Here is a 16,886-nt window from a genome sequence, read left to right as displayed (position 1 = left end):
ATAGACTAAACCATCCTCGCTTCTTGGGGATTCTCAGGGAGTAGTACGTGCAATAATTCTTAATCCCTTGCCGCTCTATACAGTTGGTCATTATTTTGGCTGATGTGTCATAAAGGATTTTACCTTTAAAAGTAGATGCCTGAAGTAACTATGCTTCATAATGAAAACTATCCATCACTTTGATCATGCTTCCACTTTCCTGTTTGAGCTAAAGAATGAAAAGTATTAATGGAATTTTGTGAATATCTTCTCTTAGGGTTTTGAACCAAGAGGGACGGCCATAGGACAGAGATTGGTCACATGGAACAATATGGTGAAAAACACAGGGTACAAAGCAACACTTGCAAACTATCCTTTCAAATATGCAGATGAGCAAGCTAAAAGGTAAGAATTTGTATTAAAAATGCATTTTATTTTATTGGGGTATTTTTGGTATGTACATAGTGCTTGCTCCAATACCCTCTGAAGTTAATATATATAGTACCACTGATTTCAGCAGATATTGAATCTGATAATCTACATTTCTCAAGGCCTTTCACATGGAACTAGATGCTTCCCATCACAAGCTCGTTAAAAGAATTGTATCATTTTAGTTTTCTCTTTGAATTATGGATATTTTCAGTACTGGACTCAATGTCATTTCCTTTGAGGTGTCTATTTTAAACAAAAAATTCAATTGATGTTTCAGGTTTTGTATACCAAAGTCACATTGGTAGAAATATGTTTTCTCATATGTAAGAGCTATTAAGATATGTGACTTGTTTGGATGCTCCTTTTATTAACAATACCTTTGCTAAGGTAAGTTAAAACTATTTACTCTGTTTTAGTCACCAAGATGACAGATGGTCAGATGATCACTATGAAAGAGAGAAGAGGCAAGCAGACTGGAACTTCCATAAGGATACCTTTTTCTGTGATATTCCAAGTAAGTGGAGAAATGATGAAGGAAGGCTAAAAACTTCGGCCAGCTGAATGATTCCTGAGCTTTTCTGTATATTGTATGCTTTCTTAGGAAAATATTTTTTTCTTATTATAGTCACGGTAAGCACCTTCTTGCTGTGTGCAGAAGTCTTTGAAGAAATTGGGCTGAAGTGTTATGTTCTATTGGTTCTTCCTATGAAGCAACTGTATTTACTTGAAGTGCTTCCTTTAAGTGTTTTCGTTTCCTGTGAAGATTTTTATTAGTTATTGGTAATGCTGATCATTGTAAAAGCAGTGCTTTGAGTGTGATTATAGACGTAGCACTTAATTCACACTAGGGAAGAAGTTGTATTTTATCTGTGCCATTAACTTAACTCTAAAAAACCTAAATCAAAATACTTTTCCTGTATATGTCCTAAAATACATCCACTGGTTATATCTTGTACAGAACTTAGGGGTTTGTTTAGGAAAAAAAAAAAAAAACAAAAAAAAAACAAAACACCCACCAAACAAACAAAATCCACTATACGCACACAAAAAAAACTCAAACAAAACACCCCTGTCAAGGACACAAAAATCAAAAAAACCCACCCACTTTAAAGTACTGAAGGCTAGTGAAGCTGTGTAAGTTAAACTAGAGGACAAAAAAGACAAAGAAGTCTTTATTGACTTTTTACAAGGCATACTGCAACACTTTGATAAGTTCTGTTCTGGCAAAGAGTCATGCATTAGCACATGTAGATCTTGCCTTTATTCATATAATGACCTGGGCTCTTTTGCAGCTCCTTCAATATGTGAGGACTGATAACAGAGCACAAAAACATAATTGTGAAATTATTTGTTTATATTACTTGATCTGAGAGAGCAATGGCCAGTAAAAACCGGGGTGAAAAACAGGTTTATGTTTGTTGGGGTGTGGTTTTTTGGGGTGTTTTTTTTTAATTATTATTATGGTATGGTCTTACAGCTAAATGCGAGGATGTGAGCAAGGTTGTTGTTTCTGCCCCTGTGAGCAGAACCAAATTAGGCTGAGCAGAACTTGTGTAAGGAAGGGGAAATGTACTTGAAACTCTACTGAGCATTAACTGCAACTTGAAGCAGAATTAACTCCTCATAGCCTGCCTGCCGTTTCTGCATAGGCTCACTCTCATTCTTTCCACTACTGTTTCTGCGTAGTCTCAGTTGTGGCAGTCATGAAGGAATTGCGTTTCTATGGGAAAGTTTGCCAGTCCTTTATACAAAGAAAACAGTTTATTTCCTCTTGACCCATTTTTGTCATTCCTGGTATCTTACTTTGTCTGCTTCAGGATCTGCAGATTACAGCTTCCTTGATCCTATAGCACGGTCAGCGATCATAAAGCACTACCCAAGCCTTTTCATTACAGTCTTGTGAAAGGCAAAAATTCTACACGTTCACAACAGCAGGAAAAATGTAGCCTTTTGGGTTTTGGAATGTTGTAATTAATGTGATAATGCTTCTTAACAAAAAGTACCGTATTGTGTTACGCGGTACCATATATTTTCGTTTGTATATGCGTTTCCCTTGTTAGCTGTGCATAAAGATCTCACTGCTACTAAGTAATGATTTCCTTTCCTAAAAGCTGTCTTCTAATAAATGTGATTTAATTTGTAATTTAAGCTGTATGTGTCTAAAATGTAGAATTCTTAAAAATGGCCTCAAGGATATCACAATATCGACTGCAGTCATTTGCTTCTAAAGTGAAAACATTCTTGTAGAAACAGATTTATAATTATTATTTATATCCCCAAATGACTAAATCAGCCTTTGATTACTATTATCTGTAGACTGCCATTATGCTGTGCCAAGAATTTCATAATTTGCTGATTAGATCTTTTGATTTTTATTTGTTTGTCATATTTCAGAAGACAGTCTGTTTGAATAGGGGTCTGTAGAGCTTCTAAGTGGTATATAGTATTGAAGATACCATATTTACTATAAGCACTTTAAGGAAACTGAAACTTTCATGTGGACTGAGTCTCACAGATAAGTAGCTCATCTTGAAAAGGAGGTGGATTCCCATGACCTGACAAAGATTTTGTCTGTCATTTGAATGGTGGGATTTTGCCTCAGTCTTTGATACCAGACACACCCAAACAACCTATAAAACTCCCCTCCTGTAATTTCAGGTGATCGCTATTCACGAGTGGTGTTTACATCAACAGAAGGAGAGAATTTGTGGAATTTGAATGCAATTAAGTCAATGTGCAATGTAGATAACTCGAGGGTAAGTAAAGACAGCATTTAATTTTTTTTAACTTGCAGCTATGAAGCATGTATTTAAAATTTTGTTTTGCTGCCTGTTGCTATCCAGTAGCATATGAGAGGACTTCACAATGTTCACATCCTTTTCGAATGGTCAGTCAGCATGCAGACAGTTAAAAAACAACTTGCAATTTGTAAATCAGATTATATAGGGGAATTTATTTGGTTTTGCAACTAATGCCATCCAGAATGGGGTGGAGGAGGGCTGCTTCAGAAGTTTCTTTGCAGAAAGGACTATCTTTTTCTGTATGTTTCATCTCAGAATATTATTCCATGGATTTTTTTGTTCTTGTTTCTCAGAAAAGAATTAACTGTTGTTGCTTTTTCACCTTCAGGTGAGCTAGTTGCATCCTCATAACATATGCAGCTTTCTCTGACACTGTGTGTCACTCGGCTTTTTTGTTTTCTTTTGTTTTCTTTTGTTTAGGTCAGAAGAGAATAATTGGCAGATGGACATCAAAGGAACTTAGATACAGTAGCTAGAAATGCAGCCCAATTAATTAGATGTGGATAGTGATACTTTCAGAGTAATATTAATTTTTATTTTTAAAAATGAGAAAAAGAAAGAAGGCATTTTGGCCTTGTCTGTCTGTCCTTGTAATCCTTCTTGGCTTTCCTCGTACTCAGGATATTGCGTAGTCAAAATAACCAGTGTAATAGCCAGCTTCAGAGGCTGCCATAGCTTCTTCTACATGTGTTAGAAGATAATTTAGCGCACTGATTGAAATCTATGTCCAGTTTTAACTTGATGGCAGTTAACTGGCAAAGGCTAAAATGAAATAAGCATTCAGATGGTACATTTGTAAAATATAAGCTTGTCACTTGCTGGAGTGAAGACCTTTGAACTGCTGAGTGACCATAAATTTTTGTGTACTAGTGACTGTGTATGGAAATGAAGCAATATGTTTTTCTTCTATTAATAATGATCCATTTATTTTAAATTTTTTCTCCTCCAATACAAAAATAATAATAAACAATTAACTTCATATTATATACCACATTTATTTCATGAAGAATGTTTTCATTGTTAGATTTGTTTATCATTGCTCTTTAGACAACTGTATTAATTAAGCAAATTCCCAAACTGTTTTCCCTAACAGCTGGCATTTGCTTGCTTAAAATGTTGAATTGTAGTGAAACACTGTATAATGAATCTCCCTTGGCAGTCTGCTGACAGGCATTTTGTCCTGGCTGGCCTCTGTTGGTGCAAGTGGTTTTTGTCCTCACATGCACATGAAATGTTCATTATTTCCCCATCAGAGCTGATTGCACCAACAAGATGGCTCATGTCATTACCCTTTATCTCTTTCAATCAGAATGAGCCAGGTGAGCCAAGTGCGGTATTTTAACTAACGCAGCTGAGTTTTGAAAGAACTGAGCTAGGGAGTAATCATATTGCCAGTTTAATCAGGAGATGCAGTGGAGAATAACCTTTTACTAGGGTAAAAATTGAGAGTTAGGGAGGAGATGCTAATCTGTGCATTTAACTGTAGAAGTTTAGTTGCATAGGCAGCTGATGCAGGTAAATCCCTGGTAGCATAGATCATTGCAAAGCAATGCAGTCTGAATTAAAAAAAAAAAAAATCTATATAACAGAATACAGTTAATTACCTCTGAAGATTAATCCTTGTAACGATTGCATTACTCCTGAGGAACTTTTCTTTTTTTTCCTGCCTATATGCACACTTCTATAATGATGTATTATTTCAAATACAGCTTTACTTTCTGAGGGAAGGGTGAAACTGCATTCCTTCAAAAAACAAGCACCATGCATCTTGTATCTATAAAAATAGCTCTTCCTTTGAAATAAGAACACTTCAGAAAGTTAAATGCTGGCTACTTCAGCTACACCCACAGTTATGTAGCTATTTATAGAGAATATTGTTGCAGATAATGTTTCGTTGGATCTTTCTTGTAATTTTGGTATTTGCTTAAGAATATAGTAGTTGAACATCTCAGCTGAGCAGAACGACAGTGCATCATGATAGCAGCATTGATTTTTAGCTAGTTAGTAGACAAAACAAATTGATCTGGCTAGCTTTTGCAATTTTTGCTGGTCTATGTATGTGAATTTATAGTTAAAAAAAACCATATTTGGGGCTCAGAAAGGGCTGAAGCTTTTTTCCATTAAATTTTTTAAAAATGCTTGTTACTTACAAATAACATGTTTAAACCGTTTTAACACTTTCTAAGAATTTCTAAGCACTTCTAACACTTTTTAGAACTCATGAAGTGCTGCAATATGCCCCACTTCTGGATGCGAAGTTCTGCTAGCAGCCAGTCCCTAGAGAGGATGCTGACTTACACTGCAGCTATCAGAAGAAATTGATGGCTTCAGTGACCTTCTGGTCTTACAGGCTCTCTTCTGGTTTTAGTTATTTTTGTTGTCCAATTCATGCTTGTTTAGGGTCATGATTCTATTGAAATAAGTGGCAAAACTTCCTGTATTCGAAGGCAGGAAAATCAGACCCTATTTTCTGGAAATGCAAACATTAGAATTTATGTATTTTTCTGATGATAAGCAGCACCAACTAGTATTTGGTTTAGTATGAACTAACAATATATCCCCTATGTGTTAACTGTATTTCCATCTGCTTGTAACTACTTTATATGATTTACTGACACTTAGGGGCTCCACCCTGCAGCTGCTCAGCATATGGTAGTCCTATAATCTTAATGGAAATTTTATATATGAAATAGCTATAGGAGGTCTTCTATTTTTTTACGACTTGGATAAGAAGAGCCCTTTTTTCACCTGTTAATTGCAGAATGTTTTCCCTATAAACTGTAAACAGTTATTTTATAAACTTCAAAGACTGTAAATGATCTCCTCAGACTTCTTCCCCAAAACTGTGTATTTGTGATTCTCTGTCACTGCGTAGATCCATTTGGGCAGATCTGCCCGCAGATACAGCACGTGTGCAGGTTGCATAGCTGAGTTGCCTTACGTGTTCCAAAATAAATGAAAGAGTTGCCAGTGGCAGACCAAGTCTGGCAGCAGCAAAGTGGCCTTTTCAGTTCCTTTGGATCACCAACAAAGCCCAATGCTACAATATATTAACATTTTACGTAGTATTTTAATGAGCTATGCGGAGCTAAATTTTGTAATTTAATTTCTAATTTCCAGCTGTCAGCTCATGTTACTTTATCTTTGGCAACAGTTACTTTACTGGTGAATGTTTATGGCCTGCAGCAAGTGTTGAAGAACAGCATATAAACCTCATTGTCCCATCTTGAACTTGAATACATAGAGAAGACAATACAATCCTTTCCTCCCAATTTGCCTATTATATCCTTGTAGGATTAACCTGGAGATGTGCCATGAAAAATACAGATATACTATTCCAGTGCTTCCTTTTATTTAGTAGGTTGTTCATTTTTTCCCGAGTTTGCATATGTGAGTGTTTTTATCTGGAAACAATCAAATATGAATTATCCTGTTTTTTTGGAATGCCAGTTTGTTATTGTTCAGAAACTGGTTGAAAAAATTAAGTCCATATTAAAGCTTTTATAACTGCCATGAGAATTCCCAAGAGCAGTTTTTTTGTCTGCATTATAAAGGATTGCTAATAATAAACCTGTGCAATTTTTGCTAAAAAAGGGCAGTGGGGAGGGGGCAAAAAAAAAAAAGCAGCAAAGTGGTATATTTCAGATCTCCTAAATTTAAAACATACATGGATAATGGTTTCAGGGCCCAATCCTGTAAACTCTTAAGCAAATGGCTTTATTAATGTGACTGTATTAATATGTGTTCATTCTATCTAACTTGATTAAGTTTACATACATCACCCTATTTGAAGGATTCATTCTAATTTGTCACGTATAACAAGCCAGAAGTTCTGGCTTTTAAGACTTATGTTCTCTGTGCCCCATCAAGATAGAGTTTTCCCAACTTGAGAAAATTTCCCTGATCTAACCTTGTTACTTAAGTGTTTGTTCTATTTTATAGATACTTTCAGTTTTGCCTAGAAGTGCCTTATGGTGATTTAGCCAAGTTGTGCTCTTAATGGCTTCAACTAAATCTGGAGTATTCTTGAATGAAAGAAAGAAGAGTATCCACATAAGGATTAACACTCATTTAGCTAAGGAGAGTCCTTACCCAAAATATTAAAATGCTGTTGTTTTTTGTAAAGCTCTGGCAAGAGTTCCTAGGCTTTGGGCAGTCATCTGAGCTGACAGCAGCTTCCTCCCCCATGATCCAGCTTTGTGCCCTGTCGGCATTTGCCTGTCCCCGTTATTTCTCTGGCCTTGCTGCTGCTGCATCTTCCTCCACTCCACTCCCGAGTCAAGTCTTGGGACTTCGTCCCACGGTGGGTGCAGCATTCAGAGATGTGACTGTTGTCTCTCTGCAGCAAGGCTTATTTTGGGGTGCTTCATGCCACAGTGAAATTATCCCATGCTTGTGCCTTGGAAATCCTGCATGACAGCCAGTGCCTGGGTGGCAGGCTGACCTGGTTGGAGACGTGTCTGTCAGCTGCACAAGACCTAAAAAAGACTCAAAGTGAGGTTTGTAGAAGAGAGGTCAAATGATGGAAGTTGTCGTAAAGCTGTCACATCCTTTCTTTCTGCGTGGTAAGCCCCTGCCTCTCCTAGGAACTTCAGTATGTGATTCCAAGTAGAATGGAACTTCACTGATGTATGGCTAATTGTTTATCTTCAGGAGTATAGCATGAGATAATAGAAGAGAGTGAACAGTCCTCAGTCTGGGGGGGAAAAAAAAAACCAAAACACTCCAGTGCATCTTCAAAGAATAGAATTACAATATTCTTAATGGTTCTGCCAATTTTATGCTGCTGTGACGAGTCAGTATACTGAGTTGCTGCTGGTTTAGTCTGCTGCATGTAAGAGGATACTGATCAAAAACAATGTGTGAGGAAATAAGAATTTAAAATGTTAACACAAAAGGACCATAAGCTGAATTTTCATGACTTTGGGATTTTTTTTTTGTGGGTGAATGTTTCTAATAATTCAGACCATTACTTTAAACCTGATTTTTTGCCCTGCCTGTCTTTATACAGATCAGATCCCATTCCCAGTTTGGCGATCTCTGCCAGAGAGCCACTGCTGCTTCGTGCTGTCCCAGCTGGACACTGGGCAACTATATTGCTATTCTAAACAACAGATCATCGTGTCAAAAAATTGTAGAACGGGATGTCTCTCACACCCTAAAGCTGCTTCGCACATGTGCCAAATACTACTACAACGGAACCCTGGGGCCAGACTGCTGGGATATGAACGCCAAAAGGAAGGACCAACTCAAGTGTACAAATGTGCCTCGCAAATGTACCAAGTACAATGCTGTTTACCAGATACTTCACTATCTAGTGGACAAGGATTTTCTAAGCCCAAAGACAGCCGACTATGTCTTACCAGCTTTAAAATACAGCATGCTCTTCTCTCCAACTGAGAAAGGGGAAAGCATGATGAGCATTTATCTAGATAACTTTGAGAATTGGAACGCTTCTGATGGTGTAACAACCATCACAGGGATTGAGTTTGGAATAAAACATAGATTGTTTCAAGATTACCTGTTGATGGATACTGTGTATCCTGCCATAGCCATTGTGATTGTCTTATTAGTTATGTGTGTATACACGAAGTCCATGTTTATCACGCTGATGACTATGTTTGCAATAATTAGTTCCTTGATTATTTCTTATTTTCTCTATCGAGTAGTATTTAATTTTGAGTTCTTTCCATTCATGAATCTCACGGCATTGATTATTCTTGTTGGGATCGGAGCAGATGATGCTTTTGTCTTATGTGATGTTTGGAACTACACAAAATTTGATAAACCTCATGCTGGAACCTCTGAGACAGTGAGCATCACGCTGCAGCACGCTGCTCTTTCCATGTTTGTCACAAGTTTTACTACCGCTGCTGCCTTCTATGCTAATTACGTCAGCAATATCACAGCAATCAGGTGTTTTGGTGTTTATGCCGGCACTGCCATTTTGGTGAATTATGTTTTGATGGTTACATGGCTACCTGCTGTAGTTGTATTACATGAACGATACCTTCTCAATATTTTCAGTTGCTTTAAGAAACCTCAGCAGAGGGTATACAACAACAAAAACTGCTGGACAGTGTTGTGCCAAATGTTCCACAAGATTATTTTTGCAGTCTCAGAAGCATCCAGGATATTTTTTGAAAAAGTTTTGCCATGCATTGTTATAAAATTTCGATATATTTGGCTTTTCTGGTTCCTTGCCTTAACGATTGGTGGAGCATATATTGTGTGTGTAAATCCAAAGATGAAATTGCCGTCCTTGGAGCTCTCTGAGTTTCAGGTATTTAGGTCTTCTCACCCATTTGAACGATATGATGCAGAATACAAAAAGCTTTTTATGTTTGAACGTGTCCATCATGGAGAAGAGCTCCACATGCCAATTACAGTAATCTGGGGTGTCACACCTGAGGATAACGGTGACCCTTTAAACCCTAAAAGTAAAGGAAAGCTGCAGCTAGATAGCAGTTTTAGTATCGCTAGCCCAGCTTCACAGGTTTGGATTTTACGTTTCTGTCAGAAGTTAAGAAATCAAACATTTTATTATCAGACTGAAGAACAAGACTTCACAAGCTGCTTCATTGAAACATTTAAGCAGTGGATGGAAAATCAAGACTGCGATGAACCATCTCTTTACCCCTGCTGCAGCCACTGGAGCTTTCCATACAAACAAGAAGTTTTTGAATTATGTATCAAGAGAGCTATAATGGAGCTAGAAAGAAGCACAGGGTACCATTTAGATAGTAAAACCCCAGGGCCTCGCTTTGACCTAAATGATACTATCAGGGCAGTGGTGCTGGAGTTCCAAAGCACCTACCTCTTCACGCTGGCTTATGAGAAAATGCATCAGTTCTACAAAGAGGTGGACTCATGGATTTCAAGTGAGCTTAGTTCTGCTCCTGAAGGTCTTAGCAATGGTTGGTTTGTGAGTAACCTCGAATTTTATGATCTTCAGGACAGCCTTTCTGATGGTACTCTGATTGCCATGGGTCTTTCAGTTGCTGTAGCATTTAGTGTAATGCTTCTTACAACTTGGAATATAATTATAAGCCTTTATGCAATAGTCTCAATAGCTGGAACTATTTTCGTCACTGTAGGTTCTCTGGTTCTTCTTGGATGGGAGCTAAATGTGTTAGAATCTGTCACTATTTCAGTGGCTGTTGGCTTATCTGTGGACTTTGCTGTTCATTATGGAGTGGCTTATCGCTTAGCCCCTGACCCTGACCGAGAGGGAAAAGTCATTTTTTCTTTAAGCCGTATGGGTTCTGCTATTGCAATGGCTGCATTGACTACGTTTGTAGCTGGAGCAATGATGATGCCCTCTACAGTGTTGGCATACACACAGCTTGGCACTTTCATGATGCTTATAATGTGCATTAGTTGGGCTTTCGCAACATTCTTCTTCCAGTGCATGTGCCGATGCCTTGGACCCCAGGGCACTTGTGGCCAGATCCCACTACCAAAAAAACTGCGGTGTAATGCCTTCTCTCAGACCTTTTCAGGAGCCCAAGGAGGCAGAGGTCAAAATAAATCACATCCTGTTAGCAAATATCAGATGGACTCCAGAAGTCAAAAGCCAGAAATGGAGCATGAGCACTATGAGCTCGAGCCTCTGGCATCACAAACTGGTATCTGTAACACTGCAGAGAAAGTGACTTATGAAGAAACTCATATCTGCTCAGAGCTCTTCAGCAGCAGGCCCCAAAACACATGTATGCCTATGCATTCAGCCTACAACAGCGACATCAGTAAAAGCATTAAAAATGTTGCTAGTTCAGCTATGCTACAGGCCTCTATTGACCAACATGCCATATGCCCAATTTTCTCTCAAAATAGGCAGTGTAGCTGTCCTGATGCATATAAGCAAGTGGCACTGAAGTGGAGTCCACACTCATGTCAACAGTTAAGTGACGCCTTCTGTTACCAGTGTTCTCCTTCACCAGGAACCGTACAGATCCAAAGCTCTGTAGCTCCTATAAATGCTTTACAGCAAGCTGCCGAAGGTTACGTGCATCCAGTCCAGCACGTCCTCCACTGCAGCTGCCTTCAAGGAAGGCTCAAAAGAACAATGACACAGAACTCTCTGCCTAAAAATTTTTTCCTCCAGTCTGTGCAGCAGTTTCAGGCACATCAAAGAATAAATAGGACAGATTCACATGCTCATCAAAACCCTGAGGAAAACCTAATAACTGTTCCAAAGGTGATGAGCTCCTCACAGTTTCTCTGCCGAAACGCAGGACCTCTAATAGTGCGTTGCTCTGAATGTGAGAGCAGTGTATCAAATAACCAAAAGGGATTCTGTCAGCAGGCAGACAAGTGTGATGAAAAGGGTGGTACAGAAGTGAACGGGGTTGAAAGCAAGAAAGCCTCTCTGTCAAAGCAGAAGAAGAAAGCTGAGAGCAAGATAGATCAGCATTCTTTGCAGAATGACCGGGTTTTGAAAGCTGACCAAAATGATAAAAAACATCTGCTGAATAGGTCAGTGGGGGACGCTTGCCATGAGGGTTGCCGCGAAAACTCACACTGTTGTAGCAAGGCTATCACAGTGAAGTGCAATTCTGTTGACTGTCAAATGCCAAACATCGAAGCCAATGTGCCTCCTATGTTAATGCGCCCAGAACTTTCCAATGAAAGTTTGTTAATAAAAACACTATAATAAATCTTTAATTTGGCAATCCTGTGTCTTTCTTTTAAAAGTAAGTTTAAAATGCTAAAAAGGAGAGTGAGTCCTGAAAAAATATTAATTATAATTTGCGTTTTGGAATTAAAAATGTATTTATAGAACAGTAACATTTATACGTTTCATAAAGCCATCACATGTAAAACTTGATGTTGTCCAGAACGTTGTTCGTTTTTTTCTTTTTCCCCTGTAATTCATAAACTGGATTATGCTTAATTTAGGTTTTGCTGCAGGGCATTAAGGTTTGAATTCTCCTTATCAACCATTTCAAGAGACAAAGCATTACAAATGAATTCTCCCTTTTCTGAAGCCAGGGCTTGTGAGATTGATAACGTTTGGGATGGGCTGAGATTGCCACATTGTCTGAGTACACCATTTACCTTTATCCTACTGCTGCCTTTGCAGGCCTGTGCGCAGCTCAAAACAGCAGCAGGACTGTAACTGTGTTCATTCAGGATTGTCTGAAAGACCAGCTCTGCAGGGTAGATTGTTTGAGGAATATTTTTAACTATTTATCCTAACAAAATCTAAAGAAAAGCTCTTGGAGGTCAACAGCCCTTGCACCACCGTTGTTGTGTATCTGTGTATGTAATGCAGTAAAACATTTTATACTGCCCTTTCTGGCAGTTACTGCATAGACTTTATCATTAAATAGTGGAGAATACAGGTGGAAACAATACTGAGTGAATGTTATTTACTTCTCGGTGATGACAAGAAAAGTATAATTCATGTGTATGACATGTATGTGTATAAAATCAGGAGTAAATAAATTGGGCATGAAGTGCTGTGCAATACTGAACTTTTTCCCACAAAGTATGGGAACTAGAAGTAAATCTGCTGTGGAGAAAGGCATAGTTAATGTACATGTTCTAGACTTCCTGTCAATAGGATCAGATTAAGTCAATTCAAAAGGCTGAAATACATAAATTAAAACATTGTGCTCTTGAGTTTTCCTACCCAGAGAAGTTCCAAGATGTAGTTACAAATACTGAACTAAACCACATAACCAAGACATTGGATTTCAGACATTGTATTTGTGTAACTACGGGGTTTAGTCAAATGACAGCTGTGGTTTGGTCATGGGAATACTTGCTGGTCTCATCGTTCACGGAGAGTGGATTTGAGAGCTGGAACTGTGTAGTATATCATAATGGCTATGCACCTTAATGACAAATTTCTCTTCATATAATCATTTGGTTATGCTGATCATGTTGATTTTCTATATGCAGATGATAGAAGGTAGATTTCATGGACTGATGTGGTATCATGTACTCGGTGTGTTACGAATCGCTGGAGGAAAAGCCTGGCTTTTTCTGTTCAAATGTTCATGTTAAAGGAACGTAAAGGATTAGTATCATACACCAAACCACTTTGGTTTGTCTGGGAGTAGTGATGTTAGTGCTTATATATCCCAGTGACTGGAACAGAATAAAAGGTTGAAATCTACAGAAAAAGCTAAAATAGTTTTTCATGATTTAAGAAGAGTAGCATGCTTTCTTAGAATAAAATAAAACTCACTTTTAGTTCTTTCAAAACTCATAACTCAATTGAGAGCCAGATTCTTTCTGAATGTTTGTAATGAGAGTGATCCAAGGATTTTCTGTGCACCATAGAGGCTATTAATTATGAAGAGCTAAGACTTGCAGTTCTAGCAGTCTAGAGAAATTAAACAGGATAAGAAATAAACTGGGCTGTTTCTGTTGTCCAGCTTTCTTCCTGACCACCGCACCTGCCTGAGTGCAGTTTCAGTGGGGGGTGTACGCAACACACTAAGCAATAAATTGTCCTGAAATAAAAGCAATGTTAGTTTAACTGACCTGCAGTCAGGCCTTGCCAAAGCAGTGTGTAATGCTTACGTAGTGCCTGTCACATCAGCTGTCATTCACAGCTGTGCCTTTGAGACATGGGCCTTAGGGGAGGACCCCAGCTAATGCATCTACACAACACAGGACGTTTTGAGCTGGTGAGCTCAAAAGTGAGGTTTTTTCTAAGCTGGTTTTCCACAACTGCATTCTGTATAAGGAAATACCTTTCGACTGCTTATATTAATAACTGCTTTTATAAAGGTGAGGTAAGCGATAGAGATTAATGTTGTGTTTTCATTATGATTTATATGTTCTGAAAGGCTGATACAGTAAAAAAAATGGGGCAGATAAGGAGTTGTGATGTAATGTACTCTTAGAAAAGATTAAAATGAGCTAATGTACTTGGCTAGCGAACAGTATTGCTGTTGTGTTTGCCTTTTGTGACTTGGCCATTGCCTTCCTGCTAACTACTGTATTACTTCCAAATCACTTAGCTGGACAAGGAGCAATCATTGAAATAGATAAATTCAATGTTTATGTATGTAGCTCTGTGTGTGTGTGTACCACGTCTATGTTGATTCATGCATAGACTCTAAAATCCAAGCCAATACAACTGGAGAGTGGAAAAGAGTAGCAGTTGACTCCAGTGACAGCTGAGGGCTGATAAGGCTATGATTACTCTATCCCCAGAAAATTCATGAGAGAAAAAAAAAATATTAATAATCAAGTTTTTACAAGCTACTAGGAACAAGCAAGGAGAGGTTGGATCCTGCTCCAGGAAGTCTTAACAAGGACCATTGTATCCTACTGAGATATCTCTCTAAGACTTGCCAATGATTGCAAAGTCCCAAGGGAAGCTGATGGGTCTAAAATACTCTAATTTCCATTAACTGATTTGCTGTCCCTGAGGTCCTCCCTTGCATTGGGATTGCGTATGAATCTGGATGTGTGCATGCCAAACTGGCTAAGTGTGGTGCTTCTCTTGTAGGCTGCCCACTTGGGGTAAGGGCCCTGCCACTGGCACTGGCTAGCGCTTCCTCCGTGAAGTGACAGGGTCCTGGCTTTAGAAGATGTGGAGCTTTATTTCTATGGATAATCCATTCGGTATTTACTAAATCAGGCAGGGTAGGTGGTATTTGTTCTGGCAGTGATGACGTGTGTAGCTTGGGACATGACAGATGAGCTTTCTGCCTTTTCAAAGTCTAGGAAAGACTTTACTGTAACTTGTATGTGCAGTGAGGCTTTAAAGTGACATCTCTTTGATTATCCAAAGGAGAAAAGAAAGACTTTGTGTGGGACAACAGTGATCTGCTTGTGGCTCTGAAGTTGCTGGTATGCTTTCTACAGTTATAAAAGAATACAAATGAGAATCTTTCTGGGAGTGGGACTTGCATCAGAGACCAACTCTCCCACATTCACCTCACCCAGGGGGGGAAAAATATATTTAACATATTATATACCTTAGTTGTCTGTATTGTCCTTAGGGTCTGTGTTTTTCTGATCACAATCTGGCTTATGGTACGGGTAATACAGTAATTAGTTTAAGAAAAAATGATCCAATAACTTAAGTCCTTTAAAATACTACACCAGGGCCAATATATAATCACTCTGAATGCAGCTACCTCATACAAAGTATTGGTAGATGGGTAGGTAGCTGGTATAGTAACGTAAAGGGTTTTTTTAAGTTACTATTTCATTGTTTGTGTCTTTTAAGAAAATAAAAATCCATCTTTTTACAATCACCTGTAATGGCTTTAATTTGATCCTTTTTAACTAATGTGGGAGAATTGCTTTGAAATGCTTTGGATTAGAAACACCTCTAATTTTGCCAGATGGAGCCCTGGCAGTCAGTGCAAGGGAGCTCTAAAAATACAGGTTGACAAATGACAAAAATTTTAGCACTGTAAGAAATGTCAAACGTGATCAAAATTGAATATATTTTATTTATATAGAGAATGTTATACTACTTAATATAGGTAGCAGATGGGAGATTCAGGCCAAAATCACACTGACTTCATTGAATTGGACCTTAAATTTTTTCCACATGCTGGCAAGCTATATTAAATTTTACTTCTGCCAATAATATCTGAAGTGCCTTTACGTCTAGCATTTGATTTATGATGGTGAGTTGGGACAGCACCCTACTAAGCGTTGCGTATTCCCACAGTGTGAAACACTTGCCTTTGCAAAAAAAACTCAGTCTATATAAGTAAGAGAGGCTGGAAGAAAGGTGATAGCTCCTCTGAGTTCATAACAGATCTCAGACTCCTGAATTTGGATCCAGGGTCACTACTGCAGAATTACCCTCACTTTAATGTTGTTATCCTTTGACTGTTTATTCTGTACATAGTATCGGTCTGGGATCAGTCATTCTGCTTCTGCATGTCTCACCAGTTCACTCACTCTGTCAGAATAAGGTCTCTGAGGTCTGGAGAGCCTGTAAAATAGATTGTGCACAGCTTACAGAGGCTTCAGTTTTTAGGTCCTCCTGTGCTATAACTTCTGAGTACTAAGTAGCCTTACACACCAAGGACTCTTGACTTTGCTGTTTCCCTTTACTTAGCAGCTTGTATTCCGAGTGCTTTTCCTAAGGTTTCCACTTTAGAAGGTTGCATAGGCTCAGGTGCTTCCTGGAGACACGTAATTTTTGTTGATTCCTGAAATGTATTAAAGGTAATATGTCCAAGTTGCGTTCGGATCCCATTTTTTTAGGTTTTGATAAATGTCACTTTACCTGCAAATGGACAGACATGTTCTGGAGGAGCAGCTGGTTGTTGCTTTTATTTAAATTCTGTTAGTTAAAAATGTATGTTGGGTCTAGTTCCCAAACCATTAATTAAAACTAGTGCCAGTTTGTTGTCTTAAAAGCAGTGGGGATAACACTTGCTCTCTTTCTGCGGGCTGGCCACAGTGATGGTATTGTTAGAAGTCAAACTCTTCCAGCAATGAGTCTTCAGAGCAGATGGATGGCTTTGCTTTGAGGCCTAAACAAACTTTCTTAAACCCTTGTAAAGCCTTAACCAAAATTGTCTGTAGGTTTATCTTAATAGCAATTCTAGCACATTTCTCCATGGCTTAGGAAAGGAGCAGATTATTCATGACTGACTCTTTAGTAATGCTGGCTGTATTACAGTGCCCTGATCCTCGAAAAACAGTATGACTAAAATATAAACTGAGTAATGTCAGACC

At 38.4% G+C, this 16,886-nt stretch overlaps 1 protein-coding gene across 6 annotated transcripts in view; it reads left to right on the top strand.

The window, feature by feature from the left end:
* DISP1 (dispatched RND transporter family member 1) overlaps nt 1-15,436 on the top strand; it is a 95,216-nt gene extending 79,780 nt beyond the window's left edge. For all 6 annotated transcript variants that reach the window (XM_075088795.1, XM_075088794.1, XM_075088793.1 and 3 more), the window contains 4 exons: nt 257-384; nt 828-925; nt 3,070-3,167; nt 8,224-15,436. In XM_075088795.1, coding sequence (XP_074944896.1) covers nt 257-384; nt 828-925; nt 3,070-3,167; nt 8,224-11,868 — 3,969 coding nt within the window. In that variant the 3' untranslated portion in view covers nt 11,869-15,436. The remainder of the gene's footprint in view (nt 1-256; nt 385-827; nt 926-3,069; nt 3,168-8,223) is intronic.
* The last annotated feature ends 1,450 nt before the right edge of the window (nt 15,437-16,886 follow it).

This window comes from Phalacrocorax aristotelis, chromosome 3, assembly GCF_949628215.1.
Source record: "Phalacrocorax aristotelis chromosome 3, bGulAri2.1, whole genome shotgun sequence".
NCBI lineage: Eukaryota > Metazoa > Chordata > Aves > Suliformes > Phalacrocoracidae > Phalacrocorax > Phalacrocorax aristotelis.
Note: the sequence above shows the minus strand (reverse complement) of the source record. Positions and strands in the feature narration are given on the sequence as shown.